General features: G+C 40.6%; 1 protein-coding gene across 4 annotated transcripts in view; it reads left to right on the top strand.

Moving 5' to 3' along the window:
• Positions 1–19,407, top strand: part of RGS6 (regulator of G protein signaling 6) — a 257,356-nt gene that overhangs the window by 178,665 nt on the left and 59,284 nt on the right. For 3 of the 4 annotated variants that reach the window (XM_059849626.1, XM_059849627.1, XM_059849628.1), the window contains exons 4-10: positions 5,509–5,559; positions 6,961–7,067; positions 9,363–9,414; positions 11,861–11,925; positions 14,840–14,916; positions 17,817–17,898; positions 18,414–18,488. In XM_059849626.1, coding sequence (XP_059705609.1) covers positions 5,509–5,559; positions 6,961–7,067; positions 9,363–9,414; positions 11,861–11,925; positions 14,840–14,916; positions 17,817–17,898; positions 18,414–18,488 — 509 coding nt within the window. The remainder of the gene's footprint in view (positions 1–5,508; positions 5,560–6,960; positions 7,068–9,362; positions 9,415–11,860; positions 11,926–14,839; positions 14,917–17,816; positions 17,899–18,413; positions 18,489–19,407) is intronic. The other variant, XM_059849629.1, reaches the window with a different exon arrangement.

Here is a 19,407-nt window from a genome sequence, read left to right as displayed (position 1 = left end):
TAGTGTGAATGCCATGATTGGCAGCATAGAAAGAAGTTTGAGTGTCTGCTCGTGCACCTGTGCATGTATTTTTATGTCATTTCAACTGCTTGTGATTTTTTTTTTCTCATACTCTTCTTATAGAAATATTTAAAGATTGCTCTGAGTTCAGGAGCAAATTGTTTAGAAAATTTGGTGCTAAAATGGGTTCGTCTATTTTCAAGAATGAAGCGACAGGAAGGGGGACATATTTTTACCCTTCCAGCAAAAGACTATCTAGGCAGTGAGTTTGGAGGTGATTGACATCAGAGGCCAGGCACGTGGCTTGTTTGCCCATGAAGTGTGTAGAAAAGGTCTAGGAAGGAGCTGAACAGTTCACATTTTTAATGGAAAAAACCCCAACAAAACAAACAAACAAAAAAACCCCTATCCCAACCAGACTGAAAACTTCCCCCTGCCACGCAAAAGTACTTAATATTTTTTTAAACCATCAAAATATGTTCAGAGAATATAAGAGTAACAGTAACACTGAAAAAAGACGGGAAATCACCAAGCAGTCTTCTGTATCCTTCTGTATACAGGGATGCATAACACATTCTCTCATGGTATGATCAGATGGTATTTTTAAATGTTTTTAAGACTTACTTCACTTGCTTCAGTGATACTATCTGTCAGTCCAGTGTGAGGCTGTGAATGATCTGAGATCCAGGATAAGCCACCCCATCAGGTGATGGCAGCAAGTGGTCTGCGCTCAGCGTAGTAAGTCCCATGAGACAGGACAAACTGTAGTCCTTGGTCACTGGTGCCACACCTGAGCACACGAGGTGTCTCATGTCAAATCCCTGTAGAGCTCCACTTGTCAGTGCTTGTCAGCTCTGCCATCTTGCGACACAGCAAAAAAGGCAGTTGTCTTTCCAGGCCTCAAAAGACAAATAGAGATGCACACATTTGCTGAGGTTTCAGAAATACTCCTGTATTTTTTATTTGTATATATATACATGTGTGTGTACAGGTGTAGGCCTTGTCAGGGGCATGTTTGGTCCATTGGGTAACAAGCAGACCTCAGTGGTTCTTGTACCTCAGAACCAGAGGTACAGACTCCACTCCAGGCAGCAAACCTTTGGAGGTATTTGGAGGATGGCAAGTTGTCCTGTCTGCCTTTGTCATTTCAGCATGTGAAAGATGGGCTAATCTTTCTTTCTGCATTTTCTGGAAGAGGTAGAACAACACAGTTTGAGTAGATAAGGTATCAAATACAGGGAGGGTGACTCACCTCACCAACAGCATCTTGCTAACAGCCTGACAACTCGTGAATTTTTAACATTAATCTTTCAATGTCTTACCACTCATATGTCATGTTGACAGGCAATGGCCAGCAGAGAACGCTAGCTACAATTATGGGGTCACTGAGGCTGAAGAGAAAATGTAGAAAATAGCAATAAATAGAAAACTGCTGGTCTCTCTCTTAATACATAGCTGAATAAATGGTTGTTGCGAATATGGTTGCAAGTAGAAATACAGCTTTTCTGTTGGTGTTAGGCAACTTCAGCTTCAAAGAAGAGCCTAAGGCAAAAAGATATGTTTCATTATAGATGAGGAGGAAATAGATGTTCAGAGGATGTTGGCTATTCTTGAACTGACCATTTTGATTCAGAGGAAATGTAGATGTATAGAGAGGAGCATAGAGAAGATGGAAGCTATTCCTCTACCTGGATTCGGTAACACTTCCTGTTTTGAAAACATGACCTCTGAAAACATTTGTTTTCAGAGGATTTCAAATGCCCTGCTAGGGTACAGTGGAAACATATGAGAGTCGAGGATTTTCCTTAGGTGTCCTCTGAAAGAGGTTGTGAAATGTGAGAAAATACTCTTCTGGGAAGATGAGTTATGTGAGGACCATTTACCAGGTTTAATCTAAAGGAGAGGTGAAGATTATGTTATCTGGAAAACTTACAGATAGAGGTATCCATGTCTTGGTCTGGCAGACAACAGTGTTGTAAAGAAATCATTCAAATGTTCACTTTGTCTTAGAAGGATAAATCTAAATTTTCTTGTTTGAAGAAGGGCATAAGTAGTATTTCTAGGTGGGCAAAAGCAGGTTGCAGTGATAGAAACAGCCACAAGCAAATGCAAAGCCAATGCGTAAGGGTAACCCTAAAAACTGAAGGTGTTATGGGGAGATGACAGTAAAGAGTTTTCATTATGACTGAATATTAATTAGTGACATGGCTATTAACGATGACAGTAATTAACAGAGGAAGGAAAGACTTGTCATTGTCCAAAGGGTGAGTAATCAGTCTTGGCAGGTGATAAATAATGGTTCAGCAAGCTCAGCAGAAAGATAATCTGTCTGCCTCAGGACAACTGGAGAACAGCTATAACATCTTCCAGGCTCTTGGCAGCATTCAGGAATGACTTCATGTTTTTAACAGAGACAAATTAAAATTCCTGATCTCAATTGCTGCTTATATTCTGGAATGGCTGATGACAGGAGTTCTAGTTGAGTCAGTGCCTTTAGTTTACTTACCCCTTTAAACCTTTCCTGCCCATTTAAACCTTTCTTATGAGAGGTGAGAAAGACTGAGGAGCCAGCATTCAGCATTACTTGAGTTTTTCATTGTTGTTTGATGGAAATTGAATAGATTCCTCAGAAGTGTCCTAGAGCTGGGGACATGATCATTCCGTGTTAAAATGGGAGTGGGACTGAGTCCTAAATTAGGAACTAAGTGTTCCTGTATTGGAAAGGGAAAAGATCTGGAAAGGGAGATCATGCAGAAACCACCTCACCTCCAATGATCAATGCTATGCAATACTGTAGATGATTGTCAGGTATCAGCTCTCACATCACTTGGGAATACAACGCTTAAGAGATCACTGCAAGCCTGTAACCAGAGACCAAAATCAGGAGAAACAGTGGATTTTTTTTGTTTAGGGGATGAACTGAAAAATCAAGAGAGATTCTGGTTTCACTTGAACCAAGAGCATTTTGTGAGGTTTTATTTCTAATAATACAGAAGCACTACAGTTTGAATCTTCTTGAATTAGCTTTCTAACCATAAATGTTGTACTCTGTCTTCAAGATATTTTTTTGGTAAAAGGTAAAAGGGAACACCCGTGTTTATAAAATACAGTATTTTATTAACAAACTTGTCAAAACAACATGGCTCTGAACATATTCCCCATATGTTATTCTGCTAACAGTGTTCACTAGATGCCTTTTCATTTAGCAGATAATTTTGCACCCCTCATACATATTTTTCTGAATAAATTTATTGTTCAAGAAAATGACATGACCTCAGGATGCATCTGGCATGATAGTTTTAGTACAGAAAAGAAAGTGCTGGCACCATTGCCAGAGGCATTGGTCTGCTGTTCTACAAGGTACTGACTGCAGTTTTGGTGAGCTCAGTGCAAAGAAGCCGATTTAAATTTGAGAAGTTGCTGAATGGTAAAGTATAGGGAGAGACCACCTTAAGAGGACATAAGAAGAGTTAGGTTGGTTTAATGAGATGGAGGTGGGAAGACAGTGTGTCAGCCCTCCATAGAAACACTCAGGAGAAACTGTCAAGGAAGAATAATCATTATTTTCCTTCAATCACAATACAGTTATAAAATGCATATAAATTGCACATTAACAAACTTAGGTTGCAAAGTTACAGGAAGAGTTCAGTCTTTCCAGATAGGATAGTGGCACCAGAAAATGCTCCTAGGTAAAGTTGGGAGGTGTGGACAATGACCATACTGCTGAGAATACAAGGTCATGAGATTGGTCCTTTAGTATCTGGTTTGCCTTTGAGGCAGGTTTAGACAATGCCCAGCTGCTGCTTGTTGACCACATCTGCTTGCCCAGTATATAAGTGAAATCAGATGCTCCCCTGATCTTCAGGAGCCCGGCTGATTCCCTGCAGGGGCCAGGTCTGTTGTTTCCTCTGCCTTGGGTGGAGGATGAGGTAGGTCAGGTTAATATTGCTGCCTGCTTTTGAAGCCTGTCTGAAAGGGTTTGCTGGTGCTCTTTGTAGTGTTCTGGATCAACTTCCATTGCCAGGGGAGTGGGAGCTGCTGTCTCCTTCTGTGTGGGGTACAGCTCACGTTTCTAATGGGAATTTTGCCTAATGGGAGAGTCCGACCTGCAGATGATTGCAGGGACCTGGGGCACTAGCAGTACCTGTTGTCTCTGTGGCATATTGTGACTCCTGGCCTTTATTATATCTAGGGTTTGCTGAGGGCATGGGGATGCTTTGGGCCTGTGGGAAGCAAAATGTTCTTCTGGAACAAATGTGGTGATTATGCTGCTCTTGAAGTCCCATCCATGTCTGAGTTCAGAAGTGCTCCACACAAATAAGATCCTCTGGGATTTGCTTTGTAAGCCTGAACCAGTTTGAATGGGGCTTTGAGCAGCCTGGTATACTGGCTGGCATCCTTGCTCATGGCAGGGGAGTTGGAGCTGGATATATTTAGGTGCCTTCTAGCTCAAGCCAGTCTATGATTCTATGAAGTGTAACTGGGGCTATTAGCCTACTGTATGTGAATGCAAATATTTCTGTGGAAATTGACTGTATGCTGAGAAGGACTTGATGTTATGTCTGCATCCAGACATGGCATTGTTAGGTTGTGATGAATGCTGTTGTAACTTAGTATAGGCTTGCCATATTGCATCCAAGTGTCTTTGCTGATTGCCTTTGACTTTGGAGAACTCCAGTTAGCTGACTTGTGCACACCATTATGTTTAATTTTAAGCTTAACTTTCTGAGTAAATTTTGCTGCCCTGCCATGATGTATTTTGGCAACAGGCCTTTCTACTGAACAGTGTCAAGTTTTCTGCTTCTGTGATCTCCGTGCAAGCAACAGAGGTTGTATACATGCAGAGGATCAATCCTAGAGAATTTGATGTTCTTTATAAGACTGCAACAACTTTCATTGTACTGGATGGGCCCTGAAAACCTAATGAACTTTCTGATGGATCTTAAAGGGTCACTCTTTCCAGCTACCATTCAGTTTGTGTGATCACCACCAGGTGACCACTCACAGGGGCTGTGGTTACAGGCTCTCTGAATACCACCTCCTTCTCAAACCCATTGCTTGTCTTTGACATAAGTAAGGCCCTCCTGTCTGTTTTTGACTGATGTTTCAGTTTTATACAGTTACAGGTGTGAGGTGCCAGTAAATGCTCCTTCATCTCCTTGCTAACCAGTGCCAGCAAAAACTTATCTCTGTAAGCTGAGGTGAAAAGAAAATGGGAGAGAACAGTTACAGGGAACCATTAGACTAATATCTGACTTCAGGTATATCAAGTCTGCTATTGCACAGAAAGCCCCGTGGGACTTAGTACCTGTCAGTAACCATGTAGCTGCAGTGTGGCACAAGAAGGAAAAACATTCTGAAACCTCAGTGGAAATAAAAAGCAAAATTAAATAAAGTTCATGACAGTTCTATTGTATCTATCTCAATATTATCTCTCTCTAGGGCACTCAAACCCTGTGGTCTCTGTGTCTAATGCTTTCTTAAATTTTTGTTCATTTGTTTGTTAAGGTTCTGATATTGTGCAGTGGCTTATGAAGAACCTCAGCATTGAGGATGCAGGTAAGGTGACCACAGCTGGGCAGAAATAGGTGCTCCATCTGTATTGTGTGTGCCATTAGACAGTAAATACTATATTGCTGCAGTCTAAAATGGCAATAAAAGAACATGGTTGATTTAGACATTGGAGGGAAGGAGGAGGAAAAGAGTTAAGAGTCAACATCTTAATTAAGTCTAATGCCTTATACTGCAACACACTGAAATACTATTGCAGGAATTTTAGCCTATCTTTGAAACTGTTGCTACCTACAGAAGACTGATTGATTTTAGGTTTTGTTCCTAGACTTCAAAAAGGAGTTGGTGGATGTGTGTGGTTAAGCAGGCAAATGGGTCATCAGGTTTTCATGGTGTGAAGAAAGGTAGCTTCAGCTGACAGGACATAGTGTCCTTGTCATTCTTGGCCAAGGTCATAGAATCTGATAATGGTTTTTAATTTATCAAAAAAAAGCAAATAGATAAATCAGCAGATAGATAAATGGATAATCAGCCATAAAGAGTGATCAGTGCATGGGCACAATCCAAATAGTTTACTCTTCAGAGAAACCAAAATCATTTAGTCAAGTGAAGACTATTGAGAAAAGGGGAAGAAAAGGTCTGTGGGTTCAGAAATTTCTTTTCAGGAAAGGCAAAAAATTCAGGCTCTCATCTACCAGTTCTTAAGCTGCCTTACTGTAAAAACAGAGATACAGGCAGGGTTGAGTCACCCAGCAGGGATTCTCTGGATACATCACTTCTCATGAGTCCTGTCAGGTCCCAAATCTGAATTTTCAGCTTTTCAGCTGACAACAGCTCTATTATCTATCTGGACATGCACAAGCAGATGATTTTTCAACTCTGTGAAAGATGATGCAGCTTTTGGTAGCTGGCATTGCTTGAAAATCTGCACAGATGGGCCTCTGCACTGGAGAAGGTTGCCTGGGCAGCGCTAGGATATGTAACTCCCCTTTGCAACATTTTCTCTAACAAAGGGCAATGCTACAGTGTGAGGATGTGTCTTTATGACTAAATATCCTGCTAATGAACAGGTGTTGCAAGTGCTTGTTGGATTTGGTAGAAGCAAGTGAGGTTCACTGATGGAACAGGCTTCTTGTCAGCTGTCACCTGTGGTAGATAATGTACTTTGAAATTAATTTCATAGCTCTAGGGCTGAACTGGTATGTGAATTTTGTAAATGAAAAACCAACAGGTTAAATATTTGAGCAGTGCTTCATCTGTATTGTAAGGCTGATTTCTGCACCCCTGGTTTACAGGGTTTGGCTGGTAGTAGTAGGGATGTGGTGTGGGTACAGACAGGCATGTGGGCACCAGATTTCACATGAGTCATCACAGAGCTGCTATTGAAAGCAGAGAAATGTGCAGTGCATGTCTTGTTGACACATCCCTGCTGTCTTTTCTCTTTCACAGGGGAAGCAATACACTTGGGAAGTCTTATTGCTGCACAGGGTTACGTCTTTCCCATCTCAGACCATGTCCTTACCCTCAAGGATGACGGGACATTCTATCGTTTTCAGGTTGGTGAGCACCCTGACTCCCTTGTGGCCCCTTCTTCTGTTCCTGCAGTAATACTCCCACTCTTTATACCTAAATCAACCACGCTTTATACCTGAGCAGCCATTAGATCTATGAAGCCAGGGATTGAGGCTGTCTTCATAGAGGCCCTACGAAAGGTTAAGTCTCTTCAAAAAAATTTGCTTTAGAATCTCAAATCACTCTCATCTACCTTCTGGCTTAGTTTTTTACATAAATGAATGGCTATGTCTTGTGACTATTTTTGATAGCTGTATTCACAGCTGTTTTACTCAGATTTGAACTAAACCAGGAGAAAGAATATGGCTTCAGGTCCTAACTCTGATGCAGAATTAAGTAGCCATTGTCCTGTGCAAAATGGGCCAGGACAAACTTAGGAGCTGGACATTCAAACTTTGGCAGAGCAAAAAATTCAAATTTTTTTGTCATCTCTTGCTTACAGATTGGTGTGGGAGAGGGCAAGCTTAAGGCTTTGGCTCTTCTACAAAGGATGTGTGCAGTCACCTAAACTGGGACAACTCTATCCCTCAGTGTTCCTGCGCCTCCAGATGTGCAGAATTTTTTAAGCACCCTGTGCTTGAGTTCCATGCCCTGTCCAAAGTCTGCCACTGTCAGCTCGCTAGATAACTGAGTGCTTGTGCTGCAACAGCTCCTTCTGAACTGATTGTATAACTTCAGAAGAAGCAGTGAGTCTAAACTTGGAGTCTTACTGCCTCATCCTGCTGGCTGAATTTGTGTTTTTCTGTTACATTGTCTCAGCCAGCTCCCTTATCTTTCCTGTCACCTCTCTTCTGTTCACCTTCTCTTCCTCCTTTACAATTTTTTACTCTTTTTAAGCTTTTATTTGAAAAGCCAGTTCTGCTCTTTGCATCTGATGTTGCAGATGCTCATGCCTACCGCTAATGTGATATTATGTTATCATATGTGACCAATGTCATGGTGAAAAAAGAAGCCGAGGAGATCACAGATGTCCTCTTATCTCACTCCACCTTCTGCTTGCAAGGCATCATTCAGACTCAGATTTTTCATTACGATTCCCTTTCTTTTCTGAAAGTCCTCATCCTCCTGTTGTGTACAACACAACAGAAGCAGGGGTGTAATACTGGTTGCCCATTTAGCTGTATTTTTCTCTGCTTTAAAAGAATGGCACTGCAAGAACTTGTCCTGTGCAGTTTTCAGGAGCTACATTTCAATATAACTAATTTCCTTTTATTGTTTTAAGCCTGTGTAAACCACATCATCAAACCAACTGCTTATTGACTTTTCTTTCCCTTGTCTTTTCTTACAATTTTTGCATATTCTTTTCCTGTTTTTATTTCCTCCAACACACCTCCTTAGCTGTTTTCTGCAAAAGTAACCTGATAGAATTGTTTCCTTTCCATTACTCTCTTCTTGTTGCTTTCTACCTCAACCTCAATCCCTCCTTTAACAGTAGCTCTTTCTCTTCTGTAATTCATAAGATACGTATCAGTAGGAACATTGAACCCTGTATTGTTTGAATCCTCCATGTTTTCTCACTGTACTTTGGTGGAAGGATTTTAGCTCTGTGTGTTAATGTCCTATTCCCATTTGTAGCATTACATCAGTAAAGCAATGTGTAATCAGTAAAGCATCAATGTTCTATAATTTGTGTGATGGCTGGTATGTCATTTTTCATCCATGTTAAAACTGAAATGCAGTCACATATAGCTTGTAGTTAATTGTAGCAACTGCAATATGCAGACCTGGCTAGAAAACAAAAGCACTGTTCAGCAGGACTTCTGCTTTCAGAATGACTCCAAACAGATGAGTTTTGACCTCTGCCATCTGTTACAACTAAAAAGGAAATTGTTTTGGAGTCTGCCAACTGCATTGGTAGCTGCTCCAGAAAAGCAAGGGGTATGTAGCATATAGATAAGACCACAAGGTTTCTCATGCGCTTAAAAAAATATATATATTCAGATTGCCTGTGAATTCCTGGGGAAAGAGGAGGTTCTGGGGATAGTGGATAAGATGTCCACATTCAGATGAGCTGGCAACAGTGTCTGAAATTTCCTCAGGACACTGGACATCCTCCACAAGAGGTGCTTGCATTACAGCATCTCTGTTTACCTTCAGCGAGGACCATTAAAGGTTTTTGCAGCTTCCTCACTTTTACTGTGATCTGTAGCAGTGTTTCCCCTGAGGGCAGAATCTGGGTGGTAGATTTTGCCATTCTTCTTTTTGAACTTGTAATGTTTTTCTGCATCTGAATCAGTTTTCATCTCTTAAATTACAAAAATATATGTGTTTTTTCTTAGGCACCATACTTTTGGCCTTCAAACTGCTGGGAACCAGAAAACACAGATTACGGTAAGAGTATGGTTGTTGCATTATAGAAAGTCAGTTTGTGATGTAACCAGTTGTCCTTCAAATAATTACAGTTGGCCATGTACACCCTTCACATGCAGAGTTTCTTGTCAGATGGCAGGATCAGAGGCAGATCTGTGCCCATCTCAAATGCACAAAATGAAACCCTGGGGTGTCTCAAGGCCCTGGAGCTGTAGCCTTTGAGCTGGGTGGGGCCAGGACTTTTTCATCCATTGCCTTCATTCTCCCATAGCCCTGTTCATTTCAGCAGGATTTGTGGGAAGCAGAGTACTCATTCAGGAATCTTAAATAATACCAATATTGCTTTTGTGGGAGACTATCCTCTGATCTGTTGCTGAATCCGTTATGTGGATCAATAAAATTTACTTCATCTGGGCACTTATCTGACTGATCAATGAATGGTACATAACTACGAGCAGCCCATAGCTAAAAGTTCTCTAATACATGACATTAGACTTATTTTCCCATTTTTTAAGATTACCAGATGATATGGTAAAAGAGAAGACTGAGCATGGTTTATGAGTTAATAAAGTGCAACATGGTGTTTTAAGCATGTGAGTGCCTGCAGACAGGGATAATACATAAAGAAAATATGTCAGTGTTGTTATCTTTAGCTGTCTGTATGCAATATTGCTGTCTCTTCCAGAACTGCACTGCTTTCACAGTTAAATGACAAAATTAATTGTTGCATCCTGGTGTGGTTTTGGAAGAGGAAGTGTATCCATGTGTGCAGTCATAAAACGGGAGCTTCTGGAAGTCCTTTATCTCATAATCTAAGATTGGTTTAGAACTCCTCCCTGAATAATCAGTTTGAGTTTTATCCTTTCCCTTGAAATAATTACTCATCATTATGGATTCTGGAAATCATTTGCTGGGGTGAAGAAGTAGCCTGCAATGGTGTGTATCATGTGATAGTTCATTTGCAGTCCTCATCTGCAGATGAACTAGACTTACATGTTTATCCTAGTGAGGAAATGGTTAAGGATAAAACACAATGGTGTTTTGTATTTGCAAAAAAAATTTCCAGATTTTACAGTCACCCTGTATTACTGTGTGAACTGTGCCTCATATGTATTCTTTAAATACTAGGAAAATAATGTGAAGAGGGAGGTTCTTTTTCTTTTTCCTGCAGTATCAGATAAATAATTGGTTTTGGCAGTCAGATTATTGTGCTGCAATGGCATTGAGTGGAGCAGTACACCCCAAAATAAACCCCTCTAAGATCTGACCCACAGCTGGACAAGCTTCAACTGCATTAGCTGAGCCCTGTAGTGACAGATTTTCATCTGTCCCAGAAACCTCTAACATATGCTTATAATCAGACTTTGCATATCAGATGCCTGTACAGATGGAGTCTTCCCAGGAATTAATCCCAAACTAGCAGTAGACCCAAATAAAGCTGAAATCCCAGGAGCACTTCTTTTTTACTTTTGCATACTTTTTTTATTTGCATGTGTCCTCTTACAGGAGAGGAACTAACTTGCTAATGGCAGTTCACTGCCTTGCATGAAAAAAACCACTGTGAGACAACTGACTCACTTCATTTGGTGTCATAAGCGTCTTACAGAGAAAGTTGCCCTTGAGATGTGTAAATATAAATGAACTGCTCAGCTCTGGTTACAATGCATAATACTGGCTCATTATATGAATGTTAAAATTACAGAAACAGCATGGAATAGAATTACATAAGTAGCCCTGGGCCTCTGTTAAGTTCAGACCTGACTGTATACCCAGAGTGTGTGGTGGACCTTGTGTTTCAGCCTTTAATGGAAATGGGGTGAGCTTAGCAGATCCAGGTGGGGCTTTCCCAGAAGGCAGCCTGGGACTGGCTTGGTGGTGTGTGCTGGGCTCATCTTGACCCTCAGAATTTCAAACCACATCAGTTTCAGCAGCCTCTGCCTACAGCAAAATGTGACAAGGCTTCTCTTTACCATTTCAAATGTGTGAGAATAAGAGGATGGAGCATATTAAAAAATGCTCAGATCATGCTTTTAAGATCTGGCCCATATTTCTGTTTTCCCTTCAATATCCTGATTTATTTTTATTTTTTCTCAGCAGAAAAGAAATGCAGGGATGGTCACTTTGGCATGCATATTCCCAAACTGCTTAGGGAACAGGTTGCTTGTACTATATCTTTTACCAGACCCAGAAGCAATTGTGCCTTTCGTGGACATCTTGTTAGCTCCTGGCATCTGCTCTCAGCACTTTTAAATTAGATGTCCCAGATGTTTAGGACCTCTGAGATTAGTCGTAAGCAATGTCAGCTGGGTGTCCACCCCTCTCATTCCTTGACTTGTGTGCTTTCTGATGAAAACAGTCTATAGACTACTTTTTTCCCTTCTTTTTTTTTTTTTTAATTTTTTTTTTTTTTTAGATCTAGTACTAATAATCTGTCTGTAATTGTTTTCCATTCTATTTCTCCCTTTAGCCATCTATCTTTGCAAACGGACCATGCAGAACAAAGCTAGGCTGGAGCTGGCGGATTATGAAGCCGTAGGTACACTGCTGCTAGAGTTTAAAGCTGGGGGATGCAGGGATAGCTTTGCTTGCCAACTGAATGCTGCCATTTTGTGCTTTGGGGTCAGCCTTTACAATATCTTTTTCTTAGTTGTCAGTACTGTGTGAAGGCTGATATGAAGACAACATCAGGCGAGACTGATGAATGTCTCTGGCTTTTCAGTGTCCCACACTAAAGCATCTGCTGTATAATGAGCCCTTCAAGACTGGAGCAAATTACATGGAAGTTTAGCTTGTTGTCCTGTTTTCAGTTAGGAAATCCTGGTTCATAGAGCAGATTTCAGCGCAGGATAATGATGGATTTTCAGGTGTACCACTGGGCAATTAAATTGTCGATGACACACCTTGTTACAAAAGTTCTCAGATAGTAGACTTGGAACATTTTCTATATGTCATATGAAAAATATCACTGAACTTTATTTAGAGCACATTTTCTGATATGGAGTTACTATCAAGAAAAATATCTCAAACTTTAGTGTCAGACTGCAGGGCAGAGAGGAGTGGAAGATGGCGGCAGGAGGGGCAGGGCTGAGTATTTCTTTGAATACCAGCAGTGTAGCACTCTGAGCAGCTAAACTTTTCTTTCTGAGCAAGTAAACAGAAGAAAGTCAATATGACAACAGGGTAATAGCAGAATTTTATACATGAAGTTTTTCATTAGAGGGTTTGTTTACAAAGTTGGTTCTAGTGGACTTATGTGGTCATGTTTCTTACAATGAAAACCTTTATGTTGCATATATTTGCATATATTTTAGAGTGGGATTTTTTTTTCTCCCCAAGATTGGAGTTTTTCCTTCTTCCTTACCTTCTGTATTTTGTAACATTTGTGCATGTGCAGAGAGATGCCATTTGGTCCTTTCAGTGCGCAGCATGCAGAAATTGCCTCTTATCTAGTCCACCCTGGAAATCCAACTTCCCAAGAGTTCTAATATCAAACAGGCACATAGGAAAGAATATAACAACCTGCATGCACTTACATGTCCTTTTGCTGAGTTTTCTGCATATTGTTGATTTCATGATTAAAACCATTAAAATTGCTCACATCCAACCAATTAAGTGTAAGTACTCCAAAGATCTACCATAAAGCAACAAAAGGCTGTTCAGCAGCACACATACTCCCACACACATGCAGTCAGGCTTTGGCTAAGTACTTTTGCACATTGTTGCCTACTGAGAGTAGCAATGCTCCAGTGATGGTAAATAATTAGATCTTGGCAGTATCTCATTTTTCTTGTGAATATTGCATTGCACAATTAGAGGTTACTTCTGCATTCAAACTTTGTTCTCTTAATTAGAGACATTCAGATAAGAATGGCACCAACTCTTCCTAAGCATTATGGGAGCTGAAGCAGATCCAGTAAGGGATGTAAGCTCAGCACAAGTGAAAGAAACAGGTTTGCAGGAGTGAGAAGCAATGCTTCTCATACCTTCGGAGATGCAGCATGAGAATGCTTCTCCATAGATAACAGGAGTGACCTGGAGCTTCAAGAGAATAGAATTTCATTTTTAGGCTCTCCTTGCAGCATTTACCGACAGTCCCCCAGCCCACATTTATACTGATTAGAGCAGGAGTCTTGATGATATGATTAAGCTTGTATAGTTGCATTCAGGTTTTTTATAATTGGTCAAACATAAGCACAATTCAAATAGAGCTGCCGTTGGTGAAGTTTCATTGGCTTCAGCATATTTACTCCAGAAGGCACATGTGAACATAATTTTAAATAAAAATAATGAAAAAGATACCCACAAAAATTTGTGTTGCAGATAATTACAAGTTGTTGTTCTTTGTAGCCAGAGTTAAGGAAATCATCACATTCAGTACAGCTGTAAATAATTTATTTAACTGTTTTCCTCCATATGTACAGACTGAAGCTGTTGTATGGACTTGGTGGTAACAGGGCCAAGCTTTATGCCTTTAAACTCTTTGTTATACAAGAGTTTAAAGTAAGTAGTAGAAAGATTTCTTCTTGCATTGGAATGCATGTGCCTGAAAAAATTTATTGAAGTAAAGGTGATAAGTATAAAGAGAACAAGAGTAGAAATACAAGTGTTTGTTTTCCATGTAAATTTGAAACAGTTAAACCAGCTGTAATGGAGAAGAGCTCCTGTTAATTGTTTTGAAGTCCTCCTTTCTTGGGGAGGGTATAGAAATGTGACTTCAGGGTGCAATTTAAGCCTGAAATTCCAGCCATGTTCTGAGTTTAACCTCAAGCTGTGATGAAGCCACATCCACACCCAAATGTTCAGATCACTGCACTCTCTGGAATGGGTCTGGACCAGAGCTGTTACTTCAGGTGTAGAGCAAAACTGCATCTGGAGCCATTCTTTGCAGTAACAGTGTTCATTGTTCAGACAAACAAGCTATTTCCTTTTGTGAATCATCCTGGCAATCCCCAGCCTTCAGTACTGTGCAGCTGCATAATGCTCTCAGCAGTGACCAGGACCGAGCAAAGCAGGGGAGGCTTTGCACCTTCACAAAAGCCCGAAGAGAACAGTGCAGAGGGGAGGGAAAGTGAGGATGAGAGGGAAACGTGCAGCTGGCAGCCATCTGCTATCAGAAATGAAAGTCATCAGCTTCACAAAGCTTCTCAGTGTTATCTTTTGGGAACAAGTCCATAATTTTTTTCATACTAGAGCTCAAGCTGTCTTCATCACACTCCATTACTTATCCCTGGCAGGGCCCTTTGGGTTGCAGCCCAAAAAGATGTGTTACAGCCTTGCTTTGCCTGCACTATAGTTCACCTGAAACCAACACTGACTTCCATGTCTTTAGTTTCTCAATTAAAACAAAAAAAGGAATAAAATAAATACCCACCATGCTAAATGTAGTCTCAAGCAATTGTTGTAATTACAGAAATTAGTTGTTCTTACTATTTTTATCTTTTGACAGGAAAACTTAGCAAGACTTCAGAGAGCGTTTGCAAGGAAGTGGGAATTCATCTTCATGCAAGCAGAGGCCCAAGTGAAGTGAGTAATCCAGGAGCACTGAATTGCACCAGTATTTAGAGCTGTGAAGGGAAGGGGAGTCTGAACAGATAAAACTTCTTTGTCAAAATCTTTACTGTGACTAAGCTCAGAAGGTGTTGGTGAATTTTAATCACTGGCAGACTAGAAACAGTGGAGAGCCAATTCTGAAGGTCTGTGCCAGAAACTGAAAGATGGGTTTAATTATCTGTACATGGAAACACTGGTCTGGAGCTCCTAAGCCTGTATTCACCATGGGACCTTGAGTAATTCGCAAGCCCATTGTGCTTCTACATTTGTGGAGTATTTTTGTTTTGTATGAATGGAAAGAACAGAATTTTATCATCTGTGTTACTCTGCTTGCAGAGTATTTCTGAGTCTAAAAATACTGTCACTTCCATGTGATTATAAGGGTGGTATTTACAACAGGTATTTCTTCTCATCTTCCCTTGTGAAAGCAGTGTGAAGCCTCTTTATATTTTGAGTGTGTTTTCATTACTGCAGGTAAATGGATATGGTCTAGGGTTTGTGCACTGTTGTCTACAAACTAATACCTAAAACTCTGAGTGTCCCTTTTGTGCATGTCATTGTCACTTATAAAATGGAAAGGCTGGTGAAGATGACACATGAGAACACCAGTACCGAAATGGTACTGGTGTTCCATTGGAAGGAAATTGCACTTTCAGTATTAAATGCTTAAAAGTTAAGGAATATAATTTCTTGAAGGTGTGTCTTGAGGTATGTGTCTCTATCTTTGATTAACCCTTTGGAATTTTGATAAATTCTTTGCTTAATAACATTGCAATTATGTACCATTTAAATATATGGTAATTATCTTTTAAAGTGCGGGGTAATTAAGGGATTTTTTTCCAACCAGAATAGCACTGTTCCATTTGGAAGAGAAAATTAGAACTTAGGATAGCAATTGTACTTTCAGTTACTTAAAGGCTATTGCCAAGATAAAAAAAAAGTGTAAGTCAAAACAAAAGTCTGCATTCTGTCTAAAACATGTAATTATCACCTAAGAAAGAAATGTAAATATCAGACTCATTGTGATCATTGTTGGTTGTTCATCTTTTCTTCATTCTGTTTTCTTTGAAGCATAAGCATGAACTGGCCACTATCAACTTTTTTTGCCGGCAAGTTTCAGCTTCTTGGTTCACAGTTCATGTGATGGTTCAGTCTTCAGGTTTCCAGAAAGGCAGGAATGGAATTCACATTGTAATTCACAGTTAACTACAAGTTTAAGTTAACTTGAAAAGGGAGGAAAATAATCAAAAATACCTGAAAACATTCCTCCTGCTTACCAAGTTTGTTTTCCACATTTTTGTTTGCACACAGGATTCCCATTGCTATACCCACATTGCTTCAAAAATTCCAGCCATAGAGCATCTAGCTGCTTTGGGTCTTCATAGTTTAAAATGTGAAATACCGAGTTATCAATACGTCTGGAGATAGGAGCTGACCATCTGGGTTGAGCACAAAGTGTCAATGAAGAGAATTCATGAAGCCTTCAAAGAGTTCCTTCAATTTTTGTGTGCTGTAAGATTGGAATAGGCTTCACCTTCCCCCTTGGCCAGGTGTGAAGGACTCAGAAAAGTAGTTTTGGGCTGGGTGTCCTCAGCGCAGTACAGCAGCTGCTCTGGCTTTGAGTGGGGACAGAGCTTTTGCCAGAGCTTGTTTCTCATCTCTGCCTTGCAAGGGGGAAATCAGCTAGTGATGCCAAACTGTGGAGAATTTGGTCTTTTTCTGGGGAGGGCTGCTCATAAAGTTCAGTTTTTCTCCTCTGATTCTTATCCTCTTGGTACATTTCTAGCACAGACTTAGCCAAGGGTCACTGCCCCTCAAAACCAGAAACAGATGGGAGAGAACCTGGTGGTCAGAAATCACAGCTGGCCTGGGTTTTCTTTCCTCACTGCTTTGATTTTCCTGGTGGCAGCAATGTGGGAACCCAGCACAGGGACACAGAGCTTTATTCAGTCCTGCTCTGGAAGTAGAGGCATGGAGGCTGTTCCTCCTTCCATGTGCTTCTGCCAGTCCCTGTGCAGGTAGATCTTGCGAGCTGGTGCTGACTTTGTGCTCATGTGTAAAGCTGGCTGAGGTTCCAGAAGTCACTTGCTCACTGCTGCCAAGAATTGCTTTGAACAACCTCTGGTGGCCTTTGGGCTGTGTGCTTTCAGTGAGTTGGTTCACTGTCTGCATCAGGGCTGGAATTACAGGGTTCCTGTTGTTCCAGCCCAGTCATGTCTCTCTGGGGCGGGTGCTGGTTTGTAGGGGCCATGCAGCAAGCTCACCTTTGGTCACCTGTGCTGTTACCCCTTGCTCTGCCAGCATGGGGGCACACAGACAGAGGCAGTCTTTGAGCTGAAAGCTCTAAGGAGGATTGGCCACAAGTGCTGCCCATGCTGTTGCTGCTGGGAATGTCTGGGATAGATGCTCCTTTGCAATCTGTATTCATTGAGTGGTGCTGCTGGGGCATTTGGGTGCAATGGGATCTCCTGATGGAGAGACCTCAGTTCAGCATCAGCCAGGTGCCTCACCTGGAGCAAACAGGTCCTGGTGGGTCTCCTGAAGCAGACAAAACTATAAACTTTCCCAGTCTGTCAAAAATCAGAGTACGGGAACAGAGTACCAGGAAAAGTTTTTGTCACTAGATGAAAAACAGCTGTTAAATTTTTCCACATTAATAGGAAAATCTCTTTTGACCCATGTTGGAGTAAACATCAGTGTTATTTTGTTCATGTCATGTGCCCTTGCAAGTGCAAGTGCGACATCATTGTACAAATAAAAGTTGATTTCTGAAATTTTTTGTCTTGGGGTTAAGAACCACAGCTAGGAACTTTATCAAAGAAGAAAGCATGACTTGTACACTGACTCATACTCACTTATGCTTTTGTTTTCAGAATCGACAGGAAAAAGGATAAAACAGAAAGAAAGATTTTGGACAGCCAGGAAAGAGCATTCTGGGATGTGCACAGGCCTGTGGTAAAACTATTTTTGGATGAAGAGACTTTCCAGATTTTGACAGGAAAAATTTTATTACTAGTAAATGTTTTATGCCCAAAAACATTGCCCTTACAGTCACCACGTTGATTTTCCTTGCAGTTCAAAATGCACCAAGTGTCTGCAAGATTATTTGAGACATTCTGGACTTCTGTACCTATGGAACTGTTGATTTGGAAATATGTGAAAAATACGAACTTTGGAAAATTATTTACTGAGCTTATGAAAGAAAAGCAGCTTACTCAGTTTGTCTCAGACTTCCTAGCAAAAGCTCCCCACTGTTAGCTATTTCCTTTTGGTGCCAAAGTTAGGAGTAAGTGGATTGAATACTGACATGGCATCCTTGGGTATATGCAGTCTCATGTTTAGCAAGAGTAATTTATGGAACACAAACCTCAAGAAAGAGTTTTGGACTAGATCTAATTGTATATTTTATAAAGGTAAGGTAGGATGAAGATTCTTAACAGAGGAATAACACAATTACCATCTCTTTTCAGCCAGGCTGTGTGAACACCACAGAAATGGACATTAGAAAGTGTCGCCGTATGAAAAACCCACAAAAAGTGAAAAAGGTCAGTTTGAGTTCCTCATTTTGGTTTTCTTGTTTCAAGTCAGTTTGGTTCACTGTTTTTGCTTTCTTTAATGTAAATCATACTTGACACCTACTGTATATGAGACTTACCCAAGAGGAACAAAAAAAAAGTTTTGATAGTACAAGTTCTGTTTTGTTCTCCTTGGTGAATTTATTATTTCAGTTTTACCAGCAAAGTTGTACTGACTTGATGGGTAGAGCTGAGAAGGGCATTAAGGATCTCTGTGTCCCAAATGTCTGATGGATCTGCCCTCCCATAAAATTAAAAGGAATTGGCTAAAATACCTAGGTCCCTTTTTAAGAAATTATCTGGGCGCAGATAATGAGATGTTTACCTGCCTTAATAACTTCAAAGACTGGATCATTAGTAACTCGGGTGTCTTTGACTTCCAGCAAGCTTGAGCTGTTCTATGTATATGAATTCACAGAATCAATTAGATTGAAGAAGACCATTAAGATCAGTGACTCAAAACCTTAACCTAACCAAGTCCTTCACTAAACCATGTTCCTGTCTTTTAAATAGTTTCAAGGATGGTGACTCAACAACTTCTCTCACTTGTTCCAGTGCTTGATAAAAATTTCAGAGATTTTTTTTCCTAATATCTAAGCCTCTCTTGGCATGGCTTCGGGCTGTTTCTTCTTCTCTCATCGCTTGTTATGTTTTTGGACAGAACACTTGACTCCTGAACTTCCATAAGTAGTTAAACTGCAGCAGAGCTATTCACATGTCTATTAGAGGTTTTACTGAAAAGCAAAAGCACTAAATGAAAGGGCAAATGGTATTACTTTCAGTGCAGGTGTCTGTCCTGAAAATGAATGGCTACAGGTCAGTCTCCAGGTTTTTGTTTGGAGAAGTTCATGTGACCCATTGACTTGACCTGGTTAAGCACTTTCTTCAG

The sequence above is a fragment of the Haemorhous mexicanus genome, chromosome 6 (assembly GCF_027477595.1).
Source record: "Haemorhous mexicanus isolate bHaeMex1 chromosome 6, bHaeMex1.pri, whole genome shotgun sequence".
In the NCBI taxonomy this organism is placed as follows: Eukaryota; Metazoa; Chordata; class Aves; order Passeriformes; family Fringillidae; genus Haemorhous; species Haemorhous mexicanus.
This window is presented reverse-complemented; position numbering and strand designations above follow the sequence as displayed.